This window comes from Melozone crissalis, unplaced genomic scaffold (assembly GCF_028551555.1).
Source record: "Melozone crissalis strain CALT ecotype California unplaced genomic scaffold, PUWL_Pcris_2 ptg000005l_1, whole genome shotgun sequence".
Taxonomy (NCBI): Eukaryota; Metazoa; Chordata; class Aves; order Passeriformes; family Passerellidae; genus Melozone; species Melozone crissalis.
The window spans coordinates 54823804-54848809 of record NW_026535783.1 but is presented as its reverse complement, the minus strand read 5'-3'; the positions used below and the strand labels follow the sequence as shown (position 1 = coordinate 54848809).

At 34.2% G+C, this 25006-nt stretch overlaps 1 protein-coding gene across 1 annotated transcript in view; it reads right to left on the bottom strand.

Moving 5' to 3' along the window:
• The window catches only part of ADAMTS6 (ADAM metallopeptidase with thrombospondin type 1 motif 6), a 135369-nt gene that overhangs the window by 36976 nt on the left and 73387 nt on the right, over positions 1 to 25006 (bottom strand). The window contains exons 10-13 of the mRNA XM_054284174.1: positions 22244 to 22385; positions 12261 to 12368; positions 7133 to 7278; positions 4810 to 4873 (exon numbers count right to left, since the gene is read on the bottom strand). Coding sequence (XP_054140149.1) covers positions 4810 to 4873; positions 7133 to 7278; positions 12261 to 12368; positions 22244 to 22385 — 460 coding nt within the window. The remainder of the gene's footprint in view (positions 1 to 4809; positions 4874 to 7132; positions 7279 to 12260; positions 12369 to 22243; positions 22386 to 25006) is intronic.

Sequence of the window (25006 nt, the reverse complement as noted above, 5' to 3'; positions counted from 1 at the left end):
ACTGTTTATTTTTCAGAGTGATCGAGAAGATGGGATCAAGTGTAGTGATGGTGCACTGGTGCAGTTTTCCAGTAATAATATACTGGTTGAGGAAGCAGATGCTTGTGAAGGGATCTGCAGAAAGACCTGGATTAGCTGGAATCGTGGGCTGATGAGAACATTGTGAAGTTTAGTGAGGACAAGTGTAAGGTTTTGCACCCGGAAAAGCAAAACCTTAGTCCAGGAGTGCAGCACAGACAGGGATCTCCCCAGCTTGGGAGCAGCTCTGTGGGAAGGAGCCTGGCGCTCCTGGTGGACTCAGCTCCATCTGAGTGCCCGGTGTGTTCCTGCAGCACAGAAAGGGAGCAGATCCTGGGTGGCTCCAACAAGGGCCTCACCAGCAGAGATGAAGTCCTTATCCCACCCCACATAGTGCTTGTCAGGCCACACCTGCAATTCTGTGTCCAGTTTTGGCTCTTGGTGGATGTGGATAGGTTGGAGAGGCCCCACAAAGGCAATCACAGGGCTGGGGAGCCTGGCACGTGAGGAATGGCTGAGGGAACTGGGTTTGTTCAGCCCTGAGAAAGGAAGGCTTGAGGGAGGCCTTATCCCCATGTAACAGTATTTGTAGGGTGGCTACAGAGAAGATGCAGATTCCCTCGTTTACAAGGAGTCAGTGCATAGAGGAGATGTAATGTGTACAAGTAATTCCTGGGCAGATTCCGACTGAACACAGAATAGAAACTTTTCTCAATGAGAACAACTGGTCATTAGAATAATTTCCTCAGAACAGTGGTAATTTCCCAACCAGTGGACACTTTTAAGTTTTGGCTGGACAGGGTGCTGGGCCATCTTGTCCAGACCATATTTCTGCAGAGAAATGTTGGACCAGATAGTCCTTGAGGTCCCTTCCAACCTAAGACTCTATGAAAATCCTAGGCATAGAAATGCAAAAAGATTACCACAAGATAGGCCAAAAAATGCATTTGCAAAATGTCATATCTTTGGCACCAGCTCTTTGTTTATGTGTTCTTTTCCTAATGTAAACATGTAATAACTGCTTTTCTTTACTGGGTAAGATATTTCACTTTTTTCATCCAATTATAGTACATGGATAACTCTTCTCAAGCTAAAGACTGCTTGTGTCTCCAAATGCTCCTTTATGAGACTGCAAATTGTGAGGTAGGAATCCAGCAAGAATATGAGAACTTAAAATCATGTCTAAAGAAAGTCCTGAGAAGAAGATGTTTTGAGTTTAAAAAGTGTTAACAAATTATTAAATCAACTCTGACACACCTGTTCATCTTGGAGTTTGGGGTCAGGCAGATTTCAGCGATTGAATTTGTTGTTTCCTATTAACAAAGGTCTATACAACCCCTCAGAGAAGATGAGAAACAAGCCAGAAGAGCAGCAGTTCAAACTCAGGTACTATTACATTACGTGGCTTCTCACATGAATTTATTTCAGGAAAAAAAAGGCTTGAAAATACTAAAATTATGAAAGCAACATTCTGCTTAGAGAAAGGACTGAAAAACAATAAACTTTTAAAAGTATGTCTACACACATATATGCATAAAACATTTCCACAATTTGTAAGCAAACCATGTTTTTCATAATATATATTAAAAAGGATACTTACAATTTTAGATGTACGTCAAATTAAGATTCACATCCTTATAAATACTTTAAATCAATTAGTTACTATAACTGAGAAATTATGTTTCTTGCCATTCTACTAGAATTTTGTACTTTTTTTTTTTATTAAAAACACTTTGGTTGGAAAAATACATTTTTTTTTAGAGAGATAATGTGGTAGGTGGTAGAAAACAATTTTCTGATTAGTGTGCTCTTTCTACCACCCTTATGCTTCCAGAACTTATTAGCTAATGTTATTTTCTGCTGATCTCAATGTTTCCATTAGCAGATGCCTTTTATATTAAGAAGTCATATATGGCTTTGGAAGTGCTTGATGAGAAATAAGTCTAGTAGGAGTGTGTACACTGCTTCTAAAGGATTAAAATGGTAAAAAAAAAAAAAAAAGACAAGAGAACTAACTCATGTCTGCAAGAACACTGAAGTCAAAATGAGAGGGTTTTTGCGTTAGGAATGGTAGGCACTTTAGGCAGGGCTATGTTGAAATTACATATGGGCAATGAATGCTGATGCTACAAAAGAAACTTCAACAGAAAAAATGTACAAACAGCACATTACTCATTAAAAAAATAACAGATTTCCATGCTCTTCCATGCTCACTTACATTAATCAACATATTATTCCATTAAAACTATCAAGGACTAACTATCAAGCACTAAGGACTAACATAAATCTTGAAACAAGCATCTCACTAGTGTCTGCTAGGGTCTCTGATTCTTAGTGACATAGAATCCTAAATATTGATATGAAAGAAATGGACTAGAATTGTCAAAACCATTAAGAATGTAAATTTAGACTTCTGTAAGTACCAAGACATTCACACACTGGAAAACCATACCAAAAAACATGTTAAAAATTGGATCACAAACTGTAAGAATGGCATTTTCAAACTGTCTGGCTTGAGTTTGCAATCAGTTGTTTTTCAGATCTAGGCAATGACATTAAAAGCTCCCTTTCCAATACCTTATTGAAATTACTGATTGAAATATGAGAATAGGTAGGAAACCAGTACCACAGAAGAGAGTGCTGTAATTTTTAAATATTTCAATAGATTGTTGCAGTGGTTTGAATGGATGCAAATTGCTACATTCAGGTATGAACAACTGGCTGTGAAGGCACAGCTGAAGAGTGACCTCCTAAACAGCCCTTTCAAGAAAGAGTTTTGGGCACTTGGAATCCACTTGGACTAAATGAACATTGTCACTGCCATAAGAAAAATTAACAAAATACTAAAATGAATGAACAGAATTCCATCACTAAGGTGACAAACTAAGTTTGAAATTGGAGTTATCTCTGACAGGCCTCAGCTAGTGCAGTGGTTTGTGCACCATGCCTCAAGGTGTGTGCTACTGGGATCTCAGGGGTTACCAACACAGAGATGGTCTAGTGTAAAGAAAACTAAGAACAGACATGATAGTAATCTGCAAACAAACGAAATGTTACAATCTAGGGAATAATACCAGTTATCTTCTTATTTGGGTTAGGGGGTAAGTAGGGATCTTAAAGGATTGAAAAACATACATAATATTTTATGAAAATTGTACTGACTATAAGGATATTAAAAATTTCTAATGTTATTTCCTGAACTGGAGGTATTTCAAAACAGGTCAAGTGCCTAACCATCAGTTAAGAATGGTTTATTGAGAATTATTTTGGCTTATAACAGGTTTTTAGGGAATAAATTATACACTTTCAACAGGCAAGGGATAACTTTTCTATTGGTTTACCTTCTGAGCTTCCAAAAGCTTTGTTTCTAAAGATTGCTGGAACTCATGTTCCATCTGCATCACATCAACTGCCACAAGTTAAATTATCCTCCATGAACCCACTTTTAAGCCCTCTTACACTTTTTATACCTTTGTAAAATTCAGTGCTAATGTGTTACACAGTCATCTTACACACTCTGTGCAAATGTATTCAAAACCTGCTGTTTTGCCACCAGGTATTTGCTAATTACTCTATTACCAGAATGATCCTGCAGTTCCACTTTAGAACTGAGCCCATTGGACAGGGACCCTGAAGGGGCGAGACACAGTATAAATGTATAAGGTCAAATTATGAACCTAAATTATAAATTCAAGTAACTTAAAATTCAAACCAGGAAAAAAATACACATTATAAAGAATTTCACTAAGAAGTTTCCAAGTCAAATTACAGATCAGTTGCACTGCAAATATAAAAAAAAACCTCTCCTACTATTTTAGCTTTAAATTCATATTAATTTTCATCTTAAACCATGGAAGTTTGTAACACTGAAATAATCTAAACCTAGAGACATTATTTCACCTATTTATCTTTCAATATATTCAGGAAAAATAATAGTTTATATAATAATCCTTTGAAAAAAATTGCATTTATGATCATTATTAATTTTTTTTCTGGCAAATTTCTCTGTGGAGGTAATTATCATTATTAGGCAGTATTAAAAATTTCCTAATTAAAAATTACTTTCTTACTTTTGATCACAGCTGCCCTGTTCACACAGCCAAGAAGTGGCCACGGTATAGCCAGAAAAACTGAAGTTTGATGGTGCCCAGTAGGAGCTGTAAAACTTTTCCAGTTATCCAACCTCTAAAATCCAGTGCACCATTCTGGAACCTTGACTGTTATTTTTTTTCTGTAGATGTGTATCTTTGCATTTGTCTGCCTTGCTACAATTTCAATTTGAATGGATCTGGTTTATCAGATGATACTCAGTAATTAATTTACCTTTCTCTTTACTTTCACTCAGGTAGTATTTTGTAATAGGAATATTCCATAAACAAGAAATATTTTTGTAATTGTAGTTCACATAGGAAAATATTTTATTTTATCAGGTGTCTTTCTAATTCTTATGGCTGATAGGAAATGGGCTTTCAAATTTGGCAACCACATGATAACTGCTTACTGAAATCTGTCAGTCAATATTTTAAAAATTTAACATATGCTTTTTGAATTACATATTACATTTTCCGGGGAAACTCAAGTGGAACTCACTCCAGGCCTTAATGCAAAGGCAGTAGCTAGACACCACATCAAGACAGGACCCTAATATTTACCAGAACACACAGGGTGCCTGCAATATAGATGTGCCTTACAGGACTATTTGCTAATTAAACATAGAATCCATACACTTTCTGAACTAGAGAAAAATCATAAACCAGTAAAGCTGATCACAGTAGAATAAAAATTACTTACATCAGTATTACAGGACCGATAACGCTTCCTTTCTCCAAGACAATATTTGCCTCCACCTGAAGGCCTGGAAAAACATGTTTATATGTTAGGATATGCCCTAGAACAAATATAACTGCATGAGATATACTAATGCAGTTAATTAATTTAATTAATCCAAGTCCAAGAGATATTCATTACATAAATAAAAATAAAAATATATTCAAGTTTTAAAATGAGATTTTGTTAAGAATTGTATCTTTGACATGCATTGGAGCAGACACAAAATATTACTTGGTACTTGAAAAATCATTACTCATAATATTAATGTAGTTTGCATAAGTTCCAAACAATAAAGTTTAATTGCATTTTGAACATAAGAAAAATCCCTTTTGTTTTTAAATATTTACTTGGTTTATAAAATTAAAATGAGAAATGTGTAAACAATCTATATGATACTTCTTTTTTCAATCATCTCATCTTACTTGAAAACCAACAAGGACTTACTTGAAAACCAAGGTTTTATACTCAGAATCAGCAAACACGGTATATTCTAGTTCAGAAATTTGAATCTGATTTGAGTTAATCAGTATTAAATCTGAAGAAACTCCAGAGTAAGCAGATTTGTATTAGTTTAGGTAATTGACTGTTAAATTCCCAAACTGCTCAAGAACATTATCTAATTTCCATACAGGTCAAATATTGAACTAACTTAGGCTTATATGGAAGATTAATCAGACATCAGCTCTTTGGCTAGCAATTTAATAGCAAAAAGAAAAAAAATACTTTGTGAGGGTTTCATAATAAAAAATTTAAATATTTACAATTTAAAATTAACTATCAAATCAATACTATTTTTCATATTACAGTATTTAACCAGGAGATGTTATCCTTAATCAACAGGGTTGGTTTTTTTTCCTATTGCAGACATACCCTCTCCCAAATGCAATTGCCTGTTAAACACTGAAAATTTAATAATTTTCATCATACCAACCAAAATATATGGTGACAGAAGTTGGAAAAAATCTTAGGATAGTATTCAGGCTCCAAACAAACATTTCACTAGGCATTTTAAACACTGCTTTGGAAAAAAAAAATAAATTCTTATTCTCTCACTAACACAGTCTGACTGTGTTATTGATGCATACAGATAATTTCTGCTTTTGCATCCATTGAGTAAGTAGTGATATTGGCCAGATTTGGTAGCTATTGCTAAAACAGGGGACAAACAGACCACCTTAAGTAAAAGCCATATGACATTATGGTACTTGTCTTGCAGAGTGCAGTGGAAAGCTGATGGACAGCCTGGCTTGGAAAACACAGATATAAGAAACAAATAACCCAAGTGAACAGAGAGCAGAAGACAAGAAAAGGAGTGACAAAAGACAGAGAATGAATTTCCATGAAAGAAACACAAATGACATTCAGAAAAGGTGGTCTTAAAAACCAGTAGTGGCAAAGGAGATAGTGATTATGAGAAATGACAAGAAGAGAACATGGAGTAATAGAACTATCCTGGGAAGGCCTATAGATGTGGTGAGGTAATCAGAACAGGTAAAAGCCAAAACAGAAAAGAGCAGCAATTCATTCAGCAATGAACAGCAATAGAAATAAGCATTCCACATTTGAGAAGAGAAAATGACAGACAGAGGAGTTCTGACCTGAGAGAACTTCTCTGGAACAGTGCTCAGGGCATTGGAAACCAGGCAGATTGTAAGACAAGTACAGATATATACAACAGATCAAGCTGTAGTGGAGAAGCTGGCCCCTCTTCAGAGAGGGCAAATACACCAATAGAGAGTCGTGGCAGGCAAAAAAGATGCTGAATTGTTTTTTAAGAGTCAGTAGGAAGTCACATGTGAAATGTGGGACAAGGCTGCACATAAATACATTGTATGCAACGTAATATTACTACCTGTGGTTTGTATGTAAGCAGTTACATTGAAAACCTTGGAAATACTGTGTTGGGTTTGGGGTTTATTTTTTTAATAAGTAACTGGCAATTGTTATTTTATATCTGAGACAAGCATTAAAGGAAATATGCCCTAAGAAAGAAACTTCTCCAAGGCATGATTTAAATATATTTTGATGAACAACACATTGCATAAAGAAAACCACTCTGGTTACTGCTAAATATAAATCCAGCTATCTTTACAGTACATAAGATACATAAAAAAATGTTAGAAGCATGTCTAGTGAACTCCTGTTTAAGCATTTCTGTCTGCTATTTTGAAGACAAATGTTGGCAAACTAGCAAAACATTTTTACAGATAACAAGTGAAACCACAGTTTTGTATAATTTCCAAATGTGTCTTTTTGTTGGCTCCGGCTTACTTTAGCTACTTACGCTGGACTGTCACAGTGTCTTATAGATGAGGAGACTCCTCCCCCGCAGGTCCTGCTGCACTCTCCCCATATCGACCACGGACCCCAACCCCCATCTATGCTCTGGGGCCAAGTGCCAAAAGGGACGCACTCTCCCTGATAACACCACTGAAAGATTTCACAAAAGAAACACAAAATTAGCTTGGAGGCTGACAGAGTTATCAGGACAGAAAAATATAAGGGTCAGACAATGACCAATTATAGGCATTAGCATTCCCTGTACAGATAACAAGGCTAGTATTTTACTTTTTCTAGCCATGTTTAGACATTGGTGAGGGTGTGTGTGATTTGTTAAATGTCTCCACTCAGTCCTGAATTATAGGTCCCTAACACACACCAGAAGTATTTTTTATTTCATCAGCCTCCTTAATGTTTCACAATTAAGGAATTACAAGTTGCTTACATTCTTTTAAACACTAAGATTCATTTCCAAGCCTGGTTTGGTAAAAGACCCTCTACTGAAGATTTATATAGAGGCTTCATTACAGAAAATTAAAAATTCCTCTGATAACATTTTTAAGGAAGTGTTTATTGTTATAAAAGAAAATCTGGAGAGCATTATAATGAAGGAAGAATTTTTCTCAGCATTTCATTCACTAACACTACAGACAATAAAAGTCGTGCTGAAGCATTAGACATGGTACAGAAAATCACTTTATAATAGTAACTGGCCACTTGTTTAGGGCAGAATGGACACATGTACTTCATTCAAGCAAACATTTAAACTTTGCAATATTATTACTTAAATCAGAAATACAAAATGACAGACAAAATTCACTCAAATTATTAACTATTAAAACAAGTTTATAATTTAGTTCATCCGAGACCTTTCCTAAACCATTCAGAAATAATCCTAGCGCCCGTATTTTGATTACATTCTGGTGTCTACCATATCACTGAGAATTTGAAACACCTCAATTAGATACCCTTTCCTCCTACTGCAGGCTTAGGTGACAGAGCAGAGCATGGACTCAGGTCTACCATGACCTGAATCTGCACATTTCCCTTCCAAAAGCTGAGCAAGTGCTGTTTTTAAACTCCCTGAAATTTCTGTAGTATTGATCATTTCCAAAAAAAAGACAACTCCTGTGTCCACCACAGTGTTTTGCAATGCCTCTCATGACACAATAAGGATGGAGTATAAAGTGAGCTAGAAGAGTCCTAAAATCATATGGTTTTCTTCTCTTTACAGTGATAAATTGATAGAAATTTTATTAATAAATGCAAAAATCTCCTTGTTAAAATCTATTAGAGATGCCACAAAAGTACATGAACAGATATGCTAAAGTCAAAAGCTAAAAATGAAAATACTTCTAAGAGTAAAACTGTAAGAAACTAATCCAATTTAAATTACACTACATACATAACAAACATATCAAGATCCAAGCTAAGAAATGCAAGCTACTCAGATTTAAACTCATAAGAATATCACAGATATAGAACTGAATAGGTAAACCATCATAATTCCATACTATTAGAACTATAGAGAAAATAGACAGGTGCATTATTTTTCCAAAGCTGTATAAAATCCCTATAGTGTATCATTTTCACTGTCATGCAAACATTGTCTTTCACATTCCCATGCTCCCCTGTAAAACCTCTATAAATGCTGTGTTTTCTCATCTACTGAACTTAAATCTGATTTAATGCTCACCTCTCTGTCTCTTTTTAATTTTCTAGTAAAAAGTTATCTTTCACTGGAAGCCAGTGAAGCCAGCATACAATCTCTGTCATAGTAATTAAAATTACAGAAGTCTGTCACAGTAATTAAAAATTACAAAAGTCTTCATTCCTTCTAATGGGACTGCAGAAATGTGTTTCCTTCAAGAATGACAGCAACTTCATCTCCTATAATGAGGTTAGGACTACTGAGTAATCACCATATGAAGAAAGAAGAGGACGTGACAGCTATTTTAAAAGACCAGTTCTACACAGAAGGTTTAGATCTGAAATATTAATTCTTCTCTAATTGTTGAAAGAATAATTTTCCATTATTTCAGCAGAAAGATGACAGTGATGCATTCAAATACGCATAAAATATGCAAATCCTCAGTGAATAAAAGCTCTCTGAAATTTTTCCTAAAGAAATAATTAATGAAAATAAAATATGATACGTGGCACATTTGAGATACTTTTATGAGTATTAGCTGCTTTAGAGAGTTAACATTTATAACACTATGATTTCAGAAAAACCACACAATAAGTACTCTAATATAGAGAAAAAATTATTTACTATTTTGTATGAGGAAGAAAAATAGTGCAAATTTTAACTACTAATTCTCAATCATCGATTCAACAATTATTTTGCAAGGAAGTAATATTCAATAATAACGTACATTTATTTTATGTTAATGTCCAAAGACAAGTTAAATCATCCCACAATGTAGCTAGATAAACTACCCTTTCAGCACTGCACTGTGTTTGAATTTTTTGCATGGTTTGCCCCTCATTTCCATCCCTAGCATGGATGTAATCTATGATCTACAGAAAGGGTCACCTTTTTTATTACTTTAAATTAAAACACAGCATAAGTGTTCCTATCAGTTTTGTCTTATTCTTTTATACACACAATTTCTTAATGACTGTATTTTTAAAAAATCGATCAATTAATTTACCTTCACAGCCACATCTCTGGGAATACCACAGAGGAGCTTCATGCATATTTAAAATTCTTATTACAAATTAGAAAAAGTGCACCTTTTTGAACCCAGCTGATATGTAAAACCCTTCACCAGACCATGAATATATTAAAGTTTCAGAAGAGAACAGATAACAGTTCCATCAACAGCAAGAAACAATTCCATTATTTTTCCCTGTATGCAGATAACAGCTGAATAACTCTCATGGAAAACATTGTAAAAACCTTCCTGAGTAAGCAGATACCTAGCACAGAAAATTTCAACCCAAAGGGTTAAAAGCTTGGCAAGTCTATAAAAACAACTGAAAGAAGGTTTTATTATAGAAGGTTACGCTGTTTTAATTGTAGAAATCCCTACACATTCTGCCAATAAGGTATTAATATATATTGCATCAAATTATGGTTTGGACTTTTTGGCACACGTAATACATAAGTAAATACACAAATACAATTAAATACTCTGAAACCTTCTTAGGCATTTAGAGCTGGAAATTTAATTTATTATATATCTGCACAGAATCCATCAAAATAGGGCTTAACTTGGTAGGGGCCTGTAGGCATGACTGCATGATAATAATAATAATAATAATAATAATAATAATAATAATAATAGTAATAATACACTAAGAATGTGTTACAGCACAGTAACCTATTTATTTCACATTACTCTTTGGGAAAGGAAATTACATATTTGGAAAGAGCTCATGATTTCTGGTTTATTGTTACCAGGAACTATTAATTTACAGGAAGGTTTTTGGATACAGTTTATAGACACAATTCTCTGCTGTTAACAGGCGTATTTGGTTAACAGGTTTATCTTTGTAAAATGGTATGGATTCTCTCTCTTCCCTCTAAAATCTCACAATGGAACAAAATACTGGTGGCTGGAAAAAGATGTTTGGCAGAGAGGAAACTGATTAAAACTTCTTGACAAGGGAATAGATCCAGAGTGTCTAAAAGAATCTCAACTTGTAGTCTCATGGTTCAAAAAACATAAATTGAGGTAAATTACTCTGTCATCAAAAAGAAGGGTGGTTCCAAAATAAACCTAGACTGCTGATTTAAGAGCAGGGCTTCTAACATTTTCTATTACTCTAATATTGGGTAACATTTTTGGTAAAACTGTGAACGTCCCTCTATTTTTATTGGTTAACTCTATTCACTCTATTTTTTAAAACGATCAGTTCAATAAATTTATTTAACATGGTTTATCAATATTTCCAAACCCAGCATGGAAAAGCCATCAGGAAAATACCAGGTCATGGGCCCTGAATGAAGCCATCAACATGCATTAATAAACTGTGACAGCTGCCCAAAAGCCTTCATTCTTGTTGTTTAAACATCAGATTGCAAGTCAAAATGCACTGTTATCTTTGTTGAAACCAGCTCAGCTAGTATGACAAAAGTCAGAGTGAGAATAGATGTTCAGAAAAAAATCCAATCTGGATCACTGAATCTCATGAACAGATGCAACCACTCTCAGACAGAGACGGAAGTGGTTTAATGTAACAAACTCTCTTCACTTTGTACAAACCTGCATAAAATAGATTATCTTGAAAAAAGGTACCTAGAATGCATTTTTTCCTCCCTAGTATGTATCTTTAATATCAATTAAAATATTTTTCTCTCCTTTTCAAGATCTGTATAGATTTTGCCTTGTAACTGAGAAACAGTCTTCTAATATTCTTGTCTGAAACTACTGATATACAGAGATTGTTTTAAAATCAAAATTCTCATATTCAGACAGATATTGTAGTGCTAAATGTATCTATTGCAACATTATCTTTCTGTACTTTTCTGTTAGGTAGAAGAGTTTATCTGACTCTACATCAAAGTCTGTTAAGCCAAACAGTTATGCAAGCATAACCGAATAATGAAAAAATAATTCAAAGTCAAAATAGAAAGGTCACTGGGAAATACAGGCTTTTATAAAATCCTTTTATGGAGTCATCCTTTTTTCTATATGCTTGTATGATTTGGTATATACAGGGAAAAACAAAATTCTTTTCCCTTCTAACAGAATTACATAGTTCAGACTCTAGATTATGTTGCACACTTTCAAAGTCCACGGCAGGTCAAAAGTGTAACAATTCTTAATGGAGGAGTGGTATAAAATCAAATAAAGATTAAACTGGAAGAGTGGTTTTTTTTTTAAATTACAAAAATTACTCAAAAAATACAGAAGAAATAGAACATGTTTTGGGGTTGTTTTTTGATCCAGGCTCTAGAGTTTTACAGAAAGGATAAATAATTTTATTAAATTACACATATAAAATAATGGTGAAAAAATTCTTAGAACACTTTCCATTACAATGTACACATATAATGATAAACTATGTTTTTGTTTGAACTGTTGTAATTGCTGTAAAATACTTTGACTATCTAGTTCTTTTTTCTTGTAGTCTTTGAACAATAAATTCCTTCTTCAAACAACAAAACTTTATGTACTCACCCCCTTTTCAATGCTCCCTGTTTGGCAAAGAGTACCTTCTGCTGCTGGAATGCTGTTGGTAACACAGCGGTTACTTTTGCTGAGGCACCAGAGCTCTCTACACACTTCCTAGGAAAGAAGGCAGAAGCAAGTTGATCAGAATAAAAGCCTAAAATTTCTTCCAGTCCCCATAAACACATGTATGCACAAACTGGTTTTGAACAGAGAGAATTAAGACGTCGTCTGCAGAGAAACAGCTAAAGATAGCTGTGATAGCAGCATTTTTGAAGTCACTATATTTTACCTAAGAATACTCTGCCCAAAAAAATCATTCTGGAAGCATCAAAACTAGACAATAATATGTTTTTCACACCTGCAATGTAAGTAATGTTCTATAATTGCTTTTTTTCTTGACTTTTGCTAAGACTGGGCTTAGTATATTTTAGTGTTATAGAGGTAGTCTTCAGATGAGCTGTAGTGTCTCCATTAAGGCTGCTATCTGCCTCAAAATTACCTGCCAAAAAGGATACCAATAATCTTGAGATATGAAACAGCAACAATTATTTTTCTTTCCTTTATGTAAAAAGAAAGTTTTTGAGCTCAGACTAGTCACATTCCTCTTCTGCAACACTTGTTAAAGCAGTGCATGTTTAGTTAGAACTAACTAACCTACACACTAAAATATTTCCTCAAGGCTTTTTAGATTTGCAGCTGCTCTTTCATAAATGATTTATCCTATCCTATTTCCCTATGTTGTCAGTGTTAAACTAACTGAGATCTTCAAATAATCTTTTTGTTCCTACCATATTTTCTCATTTGGTTTTGCCCATTTATTAATTTAAATTAAGCCAGTTCTGCTGATATTGGAGATAAATTGTTAAAACTAGCAAAGGGTTGAAATTCATAGTGTGGGCATAATCCAAAATTGGGTGAACACCAGAAGTCTTCACAGTTGCTTCAGCTGCCCCTGGATTCAGCTCTGTACACATAAAAGAATGAAGAGATGTTTGCTTTTACAGTAAATTACTTACATAATAATATTTACTGCATTACTTTGGGATCTGTGCAAAAGTTCACAACTTCCTTACACATATTCTATATTTTAAAATATTTTTTTAATATTTGGAATATAACAAGATCTTTAAAATGATCTTATGATAATCCTTACTGTTTCATTTTACTTGTATAGGTTCTATAGTGAAACTTGAAAGAAAAAGAAAGAGGAAAAGACAGTGTGAATGAATTAAAGTTATTGTCCACTCCCCTCCAGGTTCATTGTTTCTCTGAGGTAATGAATAATTTATCTGGCACCTATATACCCTATATGATGTGTTCTTTACACATCAACAGGAACAACTGCTATGTTTTACCCCAAGATTCATATTTCTTGCACTGGATTGCATATAAAAATTTATTTATTTATACATTAATCTCTAGTGGCTGCAGCAACAGTTCAACTGTAGAATCTTTTCTTGATGAATGCAGAATTATGTACAAAGTTTAAAAACAGCTGGTGCCATCCTTGCAGGGATGTTAGTACAGTGTATTTAGTTTCATGATTGGCAGAAGCAAGGTATCTTCTGTACAGTCCATTAAAAAATAGACTATAGGAACGGTTTGAAATTAAACTCAATGAAAACTGGTGATTCCTGGACTTCCCATCTAATTTTTGACAATTAGCCCTAAGTTAATTAATCCTATTTACTGTCTGACTCTATGAAAACTTAAAATTATTAAGCCTGTTTTGGGAGATTAACTGCCCCTTGTAAAAGTCCACCTGTAGCCAACGCAGAACTTTTCAAATTAGTTTTCTTTCAAGAAAGACATGTAAGCAGTATAAATATTTATGTAAAACTCTGAGCAAATTTGGTTTTTCTCACTCAGCTGAAAAATTTTCAAATTAAGATACACATAAATAAATATACTAATTAAAATAAAACAGAGAAGTAACAGAAGGTACATCACATACCTTCTTGAAAAATTTAGCTTAATTACAAATTTGACAGCAACCAACTAAGGTGCTAAAATTCAACACTAAATCAATTTCACATCTAAATCAACCATGAATCCAAACTTCAATACAGTACAGACTACAAAATTAAAATGTAAAATGAATTCTTTTCAGACACAGTATGTGGTCCTCCTGTAATAATCCTGCCTTATTTCCATTAACTTTTAATTTACTTCCTCATTTTGATGAACAAAATGGGTGTAATTTACTCGCTCATTCTTCACATGTGGTTTATATTGTTAAATAAAAAAGAGTCAGACTGTGATAATCCTACTTGTGACCTTCTATTTTTTTAGATCTCACCAAGTTCAAATGTCTAAGTTAATAGCTGTTCTTACTCAGAGTTTGCTCCAATGTTCTGAAAAGCAAAACATTCAACCGCATTAAGAAACAAAAGATTTTGAATAATCTGACAAGGACAAAAGCCAAAAATCAGGTCTGGATAGCAGTCTGGAGTTTTAAAACATCTATGTTCCAGGATTATTTGAATCTAGAATTCTGGTTTTTGCTCCAGAGTTTATGTGCAGAATCCCCCTTCTGCCATACCTACACAAGTATACCTTCTATACTTCACATAAGTGGAAGTAACAATTAATATCTTTACCATTTGTCTCTACAAATGAGAGCATTTGACAACTTCCTTTCAATAGGATTCTTTCTATATATTTAGACTCCTCTGGTGCATTAGACTCTTCTAATTCACTGATCTAATATCAGCCTGACATTTTAATTCAACAGTGTGAAAAAATGAATACAGCACTCCAAAACTATTTTTGTCATTCGTCTGTTTACCAGAAGATAACAAGCAGGTCAACTCACCTCTCTACTTCATAAAATGAAAAAAACATTTATTCCTAAATTGTTTTGAGAAGCAGTACATCAAAACTAGATATTATTACTGACATATTCTGATAGTTCTTTTTCAGATGGTAATTTCAACAGGAATTTATCTCAGTGAATCCCTAAAGATAAAATGATAGTGTTGAAAAATTACTATGGGCTTTATCATACTATTAATGTGTGAGCAGAAACCTCCACTTAAATCAGAAAGGAGTTCTGTTTGAGACAGATATACAATAGCCTAAAATCACCAGAATATTTCCTCACAGAGAAACTATTCAAAGCACCAAAGATCCACAAAAATAACAATGTATCAATTTGTAGATGTAATTTATATTAAACACAAGAAATGAAAGGATTTTTGTAATATCTTTTAAAGATAGCCAAATTTAAGATACTGTTTATTTTTCCCCACTGTACTGCATTTAAAAGAAAACATAGACTCTGAAGTATACTCTCCATCACCCTGTACATTAAATGAAAGATAACATTAATAGCCATTTGAAAACAAATGAGATACCTAACAAGAAGTAAAAAATCCATCTGTGTTATTTGAATAAATGAAGATGGAATTAGACCAGGTGTTCCTATGGCTAATTCTTCTTTATTTTCAACTCGCCTTGGAAAGTTAAATAAAGCAGTTCTGACTAAGATTCATAAAGCTTTCTCTTCTCCAGCTCAACCCCATGAACACTATACCTGCTCCTACTTTAGTTATTGACAAAAGCTATTTCCTTACTACTACCATTATCTGTAACACCTCTAACCAATGGTTTTTAATAAGCCGGCCATACAAGAAATTGCCCTGAAAAAGTCAGGCCCAAAATAACTAATAGAAAGTATAGTGCTTTTTTTCCACACACACACATGCACACAAACACACGCATCCACCCACACCCACACGCTAACAGGTGACCCTTTTAGGGTAGTCTTTTCTTCCTCAGAAAAGGATGAAGATAATGTGTATTTGGCCAACATTATATTTCTTTGAATAATTCAATGCAACTAAGAGAAAGGAGCATAATCTGAAAATTTAAAAATGACTTGAAAGTCAATCTCCAAATTTCTGGATTTAGAAACTACTAATTTGTAAAGTAAACAAGGGAAAAGTTTTAAAAATCCAGGAAACATAAACTGAAGCTGAGGCCTTTCACAAGATCAAGACAAGATAGATGACAACCTGTAACGGTGTATCTTAGGGTTCCATGACTTCAGTTTGGAATTCGGATGCTTGTATTTGCAGTAAATTAAACAAAGCTGAACCCATCTAGAGAAAAAAACACAGCAAATCAAATTACCTTCATTTTGCCTAAGTATTATAAATGATGGAGCCTCTTTCTGTTGCATCATGCAGAGTTACATATAGTCATTTCAAATTATGTAACATCTAAGCATCCTATATCATAATCATCATAAATTGTTATAATACAGCACAATGAAAACTCAGTAATATGAGCAAAGATCAAACTGCTGTGCTGTTCTTGTTTTCAAAACTAATGAAAGCTTCCAACAAAAGTTAGTAGTTCAGCCTATAAAATTAAAATTAAAAAAATGATGGGAAATACATTCGCAAGGCATATTAAATTATGATAATTTGGGAGGTTCAATTTTTGCTCATAAAATTTTAAAAATCCTAAATAGGTTTGTCTGTTACTTCAGCATGTTTATTTATAATATGCTGCACCTCTTGATGAGCATTTGCTAAAAGAAAGCATAAAAACAATTAGCTTGAATTGCAATTCAGACCCGAAAATCATCAACAGAGTATTTTCAGGCTCATTGCTGAAATGAAGATGACAACTTGACTAAAACTAGAAGACCCTAATTAATAGGTGAACTTCAGAAGGTTCAAAGTTTTATCCAGATAAGAACCCAAAAGTTACCATTTTAGTGCTTCACTACCAAAAGCTCATTAAGTGGTGAATCCAACCAAAGAATGTGAAATAGAATACAAAACTTAAGTCCCACCTTGTATTATGTTTCCAACATGCTTTAAGAAACATTGGGCGCCTATGTGAACCTTAAGGAAACTAAAGGAACCCTACAAGGTCAATCATCTCCAAGTACAACATCTTCCCTTTCAAACCCATGCAACCTATCCATCTTTATTCAAACAACATTCTGGTATCTGGAATCTCATCCATTATTGCTTCTATGACCATCTAATGCATTTCTCCTGTTCTCATCATCAGCTTCTCATTGCACTTTCTTAACAGCATTCATAAGAGGCAGGCACATTGGTCTTGGTATCTATGTCTCTAAGAGAGACAAAGAGAAAAACAAAGACAGAAAGGAAGGAAAAAGAGGGGGGTTTGAAGACAAGATAGTCATAATGAAGATAAAAGGGGGACTGCAGGAACTCTTTTGGAAAAGGATGCAGAACTGCTTTAGGTTCCTGAAAGAGGAAAACTTCTGGGACTTCCCTTGTCTATACACACCATAAACTTCGAAAAAAGAGGGAACAAAATTCATTTAATTTCAACCTAATCCTGTAAGTCCTTACACAAGAAAAGCTTGAAACTTTAATCATTTGCAATGCTGAAGGCCTGCACAACAGCAGCAAGAGTTCTTTCAACTGACTAGAACAAAAAAATAAAAAGGTTGACAAAAATGACAGGGTATGATACCAGTATCTTCAATTCCTCTCTTTGCTTACACATACTTTTAACATCACTTTGTGAGCAACGCAAAATAAATCCAGCTGATGAAACTACACGTGCTCAGCTAACAAGCATAGGGCAACTTAGTTATGGTATGATATATGAAACTGGGGTCAAAAAAGGCACTTTACAGAAAGTTATTATTATGCCGAAATTCAACTAAATGCATGATCCTAAGCATAGTATCAACAGTGAGGGAACAAAAGGAAAACAGTAGCTTTGGTGCAAAGATACAACAGTGGCTTCTCTGCCTTTCCTTGTGAAAGATCACCAGCTTCCAGAATCTGCTTCTCTTCCTATAAAACCCCTACCTCAAGCTCAATGCTACTGCTCTTCATTTAACTGGAGTAAACCACATCCATATTTCAAGAGAAAACTGACAATTTAATTAATGAACATTCAAATTTGTATCACCCAATCACTAGGGTCAATTACAATTCAGGTTTCTTGGCCTAGTGGAAATTTTAGAACTATATAGTAACATATTTAGCCTCCTGGATTTTAAAGTCAGCTGATCAATGCTGGTAGAAAGGCACAAAATGCAAGAAAAATATACCAAATAATTGTAAGCTACTATCTCTGAAACCCTGCTGCTAGCAGCCAGCAGCTTCACAGATCGTAAAATGCAACACAGCAATATCAACCATATGCATAAAGTATTAACTGCTTTTAAAATGTCTGAGGTTTTAGCCTCTCTCCTAAAAATGTAGGGACCAGCTCTAAAGCACAGCATTATTTTGAACCACAAAATCAGTAAGCTAGGCATTTTTCAGGTATTATTTAAACTCATAAAGCAGAGAAATCAAAAGACAAGACTGGAATTCTTTCCTGAGTTAACCCAGGGACAGCCAACAGCCAACTGTTACTCGGCAGATGTTCAAAAGTTAAGGCGATCAGAAGTCAATGAAAAAGTTTCCCTTACAATCACCTAAACCAAAGGACTAAAAAGGAGGTTCTGAACTATTAGTGGAACTAAAACACAAACAGGGCCGAGAATTGACACACATCTGACAATCAGCAGAAGAAAATCCACACTGCATCATCCTAGAAGATGTAGGTTATCCAGCGGTTACATAACTGAAGAGGAACTAGCACTGTTTCTAGCAACCTCAAAACTTTCCACTGCAGTGAATTCAATAAGATACCTGAAAGCATGCATTGTCTTTAGGAAAAAGCTATACATCAGTATTGAATGGCGCAATTTCCACCATTAGAATTTAGATCACTGTAAGCCATAAATTTAACATTCTCCTGAGTGTGAAAATATACCCTAAAAATGAGATATTTTGAATAGACTGAGCCATTGCCTTTCACTTTTATATTCAAAATACCCATTTCTTCACCTAAATTCTGAAATATTTTCCCTGTATCAAAAGGGACACAATATAGTACATAGATCAGTACAATATAGTATAGTATAAAGAACAATGCACATGTAACACTAGAAAGAGCAGAGTGTACTTGCTAAAATACAGCTTTATTTTTTTCAGCTCAAACAGCTAAGACATCACCTTGACTTCTTGTCTCACTTAATATGCTAAACAACACAGAGAAATCTGACCAATAGCTGCAGTGCTTTTGTTACAAGAGTTCTGTCTGAATGCAACTAAACAGTTTTATTAAGAGTAGTCCTCAAAACAGTACCAAAACTGAAGAGCTCCCTTTTATGCCAGATTGTCCCCTCACCAGTAAACAAACACAGACAAAAGCAGAAACTTGAACTCCCTTTAGTAATTGAGTTCTGATGCTTTACTTGGTCAAACACCTCTCATGTTATTTAACTTCACATTCCTAAGTAAGAACATCTCCAAATTAAACAGTGAAAAATTCATTGCAGAATGATGATAGGATATATGATCTAAAGCAACAGTTTAACTTAACACCCAGAGGAAGGGGATGAGGAAATAAGGTAGAAAAGGCAAGAAACACAGACTAGCATTAAAGCTACATGGTTGAAAGAAGTACTTTTTCTAAAGGTGAGAAGATTGTGGCTGAATTCCTAAGCAGAAAGAATGTGAAGATTTTCTAAGTTATTTTAAAAGCACCAATTATATCAACAGGTTCATCACAGGCCACAGAAGATTTTCTGTGTGCATGTATTTTGATTTGAGAGTTCAAATGTGTCTCTTGCCATGGCTTGCCACTAAAAACCAGTAAAGAACATGAGCAAGAGAAAAATGCAAGCAGTTTTCTCTGAGACTTGGAATTTATTTCCTATTGGGTCATGAAACTCCCTGTTGGAAAACCCGCTCTCTACCTTTTTTTATAAGATGTTTTAAATAAAAAGGGCTAAAAGAAATGTTTCAAAGGAGCAGGTGTATGAACTACATTCACTGTAAATAGGTGGTTTTTGCTGTCATCTTCCATCATAGTTGCACATGTGTCTGTTCGAAAAAGATCCATGAACTATTAATGGCATCTTCATTGAAAAGTATATTGAGAAGAAATAGCCAAAGCACTGACTGTTTACTTTTGATAATAAGAGAGTTGAGCAGAGTATTCAATTTAGCTTCTCCTGGGATTTAGATCCAGTTTCACTCTTCAGTCCCGAAACCCTTTCATACATAAAGAAATCTTTTCTAACTAGGTTATTTTCTGCACTAACTAGGTTATTATTTGCACTACAATCTCCCAAAAGCTGTTTCCCCCCGCTTCAAAATTATCACTTCAAATCTCTAAAATATTAATCACCATGGTCACCTTGAAAGAGCATTATGGCCGTGGCAGATAATATTTTAAATGTATATACTATTTTAAACTCATGTTATTTCTTAGAATGGATACTACCAGACTTCTACAATAACTTATTTATTAATAGATGCAGTTTGAATCCTGTGATCAAAACAGTGTGGTTATTTTCTGAGACACTTGGAAGTTATGTTCATATTGATGGCATACTGATGGAACACCTCACCCTCTATCAATTCAGAGGTCTGGTAATGAAGACATAGCTTCACTTCATGAAGACATTGCCTCAGTTAAGTGTCAACATATTTTCCATAACTCTTAGGGAATCCCAAAAAAAACGTTTTAAAAAAAAAAAGAAAGCAGAACGCAAAAAGCAAAGATAACCTATATGTCTGCATTACTTCCACTTATTTCTGGTTTAGAAACTGGTTTAAGAAAGAAAATGCACTGTACAGTATGATCATCACAACAATGGTTACACAGTTTAACAGTGTTTAAAAAACCCTACAAATATGTGGAAAAGCCAGGTTTTGCACATTATGAACTTTTCAGTTTAATTTAGAATGCAATATGTCTCCAAAAACTGTGCTATAAATCATAGATTAAATAGATGCAGATTTCCCTAGTCTGCAAATAAAAGATTGTGGTGAAAATTTGTAAGGAAAAAAGAAAAATAAAATGGTATAATTTAGATGAAGAGACAGGAAATAGGGCCATTAAGAATAGTGATGGGAAGTGAGAACCTAAAGAGGAACAATAAAGGCCAAAAGAGGGTTGATAAGGAATCAGAAGACTCAGAGCTAGTTAGCCAGCTACATAGTTCTTAGAGCCTTTCCAAAATGCAAACTGCCAAAGAGGCATCCCAAATAATATTGTATTTATCACCCCAGAAATATTAAAAATGGAATTTCTTGTTTTATTTCATTATTTTATCTGAATAATCTAAAAATTTAAAATTATTAAAACTATTTACCTTTAAACCATAAGATAAGTTCTCAATGTTTACTTGGTGTGCTCTCAGCTGATTATTTCATAACAAGCATAGCAGAATGCTTTTTTGCCTTTAACTGCATACTTTTGGCTGGAAGATTTTAAGTAAATATTTGTAACACAATGACCTACATGTGAAGGTTTTTATTCCTACTGTAAATTTATTTACTTTAATTATTGCAGACTTGCAGCCAAATCTTTGCTAGTACTTTGCTACTCAGTATTTTATCCAGCTATCTAGCTTCATGTTCAACTATTTCCAGAATCACAATTCATCTTTCAAAATAGATATCTGAATAATGTGAGATGCAATAGACTCAATGTCAGGGGAAAACAAACAAACAAGCAAACAAACAAACAAGAAAATAAAATCATATCTGATAAATTAATACAAGTACAAAAGGAGCTCAAAAATGTCGCTTTATATGGAAAGATTAAAGCCAAAAAGAACAGACTTCACATTTCAAGATTAATACAATATAAACCTGATCTCAATCTAGTGAAATCAGTGAAAATTCTCAATAACACTTAACAAGGATTGGGCTCGAGTGTTCTGGGCTCTTTTCCTCCCTACAATTAAAGAACAGCTTACCCAGCTCATCGTTACCCACATTTAGTGTACAGCACATACAAAGGGCTCAAGCAAAAGATGCAGCATAAGGATTAAAATTAACCCTTTGCTTATAAATGATGGCACTGGACATGCTATTGGAAATCTGCAACTCACTACTACAGCTAACTACAGATTTATGCTACAAAGGAATATATACAAATGACTAAGCAGAACACTCAGGATAAGGATTAAGACTTCTTACCCCATATTTACATTGGCGGGATGTTGCTCCATACTGGAAGCGACACTGTTCATCAGCATCATACACCTGACCTGGGGCCACAGCTGGATAAAGAAAGTCACGCTTGGGAGGCTCATTATCAAGGCAAGTACCACGGCCCGAACTGTTCAACATAAAGGACCAAATCAATTAGGAATTCTACTGACTGTAAATCACAGTAATGATATTATGTATCTAGTTATTACTTTTAACAGTGCTGGGTGTGAAACAAATGATTGCAATAAACAGACACTAAGAAGGTACACCCATATAAACAAGAGAAGATATTTAAACGGAATTAGGAAGTTAAAATAATTTTTCATCATTATTATTTTTAAAAATTCTTATTTTAGATTGTGAAATAATTTTATATATTAACCTTTTTAAAAGTGTGATAATTTCTGAGCCACACAAGACTGATTTTCATTTTTGGTTTAGGATTCCTATTTGTTTTCACTGAAGAACAACTACATTTAGTCATAGAAAGAAAAAAAAACAAATCAAGCAAATGCAAGAAATTCAGTTTACAATTTGAAATTACCCTTCTGATCCTTCAAACAGCAAAATATAATCTTATAGATAGAAGTAGCTCAACTGGTTTTTGTAAAACTAAAACACATTCAAGTTTCAACATGACAAAATGTTTATCGGATCAGGACCTTAACATGCAAGCTTTTCTTCCATTCGAGGGAAGAAAATGGTTACGGAGGTAAAAATTCTGCAGGAACTTCAAGTTTACCTATACTACGATAGTGAAAAAAATTGTATGGGTCCAAGATCTTTTTTTACTGTACTAATAGTTAGTCCTAAAAATTTCATGTTGGAACCAAAAGAATCATCTTTATAAACTTCAATATTTTCTTCTTTTTCTATTCACTGTTTTGTTCAGTGGTTGATGATTTTTTCCCAAAATATGCCCATATTCAACCACAATATTTTAGTGTAGTGGAATAAATGACAAAGAAAGCCAAAACCAGACTGAGCTCTGTTTAGAAAACTTTGTACTTTGCTAAATACAATTATTCAGTTTTATTGGGTCAGTGTGCATAAAAGAGGACAGATGCTTTTTTACTTTCATTTCACATGTGAATAACTGAGGATTTTCAAAGAATTCTTATGGCAACACTTAAAATTTTTTTCCGACATTCCTACCAATTTTGCCAGCACTTATGTTCTGTTTTTTTCCAAATCTTTTCCATGCACCTTGCCAAAGGAATGTAATTTCAGAAGTGAATGTTCTACACTGTTTTTTGGAGATCTCCAATTTTCTATACTTTTCATCTGCAGATAAAAAAAGAGCAAAAAGCGTCCTTTAACTACACATTTTATGTTCTTATTTTAAATCTATTGTGATCAAGACTTTGAAATACTAGAAAAGATCCTTTGGAGAAATGAAGAAACCTCTGCCAACCTTTCGAAGGTGGCAAATAGCAACTAATGCAAGAACCAGGTAAATACTGGAAAAAATACAGTATTTGATGACAAATTCCAAGGATTTTGGTGTGATTCACCTGCATGCCTGCACACACACCACACCCACGCATCCACTCAGTTGAAATCTACTTTTAAAATATCAACTGTGTGGTTCTGGCATAAAAAAATCATGTACTTTCTCCTTTACCTCATGTAATTGCTGCAAGTATACATATTTTCTAGCAGCAGAAATTGGGAAAATATCCTTCAATCTTTTAAAATATGTCAGTGTTGTATTTTGCATATATGAGGAATGCATGTTAATAATTCCAATATTAAAAGAACTGATATACAGCTGATTTTTCCACATCTGGACTGAACTACAGATAGCATCTTTCCTTAAACAAGCAGTGAGAAGTTTAGCATTTGGCACAGCTTGAGCTAGTATTGCCATAAAATGGGAACATTTCCATAGATTCCAATACTGCAGATTACAAGATGACCGTAAACTGCTACCTTGTAAACAGACAGCTGAGGGCAAAGCATTTGAAAAAACCTCATTACCTTTGGTGACTTCCCTCCACAGGCATATGTACCCCTGCCCAAATTAGATTACAGAACCCATTCTAAATCTTTAAATTTGTAAATTCAAATCTACAAGACACACAATGGCAGAAAAGCAAGTCATAAATCCTTGCATTGAATACAAAAATATGACTCTTCTGCTCTAATTACCAGATTTGCAGCATAATGAAAAATTGTTGTAGCAATTGAGAAAAGTACTACTGAGAAGTTGTTCCCTTACTAGCTACATTATATCACGACCTCTAGACTGAAAATTTATTTCTGACTTTCCCTCTGCTTCAGTTCTATTATTTATCTCAAGCAGTTGGGCAAAACAGATCCTTGATACTGCATTGCAGGAACTGAAGTATCGTGGAAAAGAAATGGCATGGTCTTTATAAACACATTAATAAAACCAGAGACTTTCCATTGGTAATGAAAGGTCTGACCAAAGCTGTGCAAAGAATGAATACAGGCTGAGGATCATTTAACCTTTCCAGAAAACTTTTACAGGACTTGGGAATGGTCCAATACTCTTGTGCTCTTGTGTGTATGTCCCTGTTCTCTCTTTCTTTGTTCCATCAAAGCAAAGCCCAGATACTTGAGAAAAAAAATTATGTTAAATCTAGGGGAATGAACCAAAAGGGTCCAAGAAGATTCATGGTTTTGGAGAACTTTATAAACAGACATCTAATAGTTATTATCAGTGAAGCATATAAAAGCGTAGATGTAAAAAAGGATTGGAAAGAATGCCCCAATTTTTAGAAA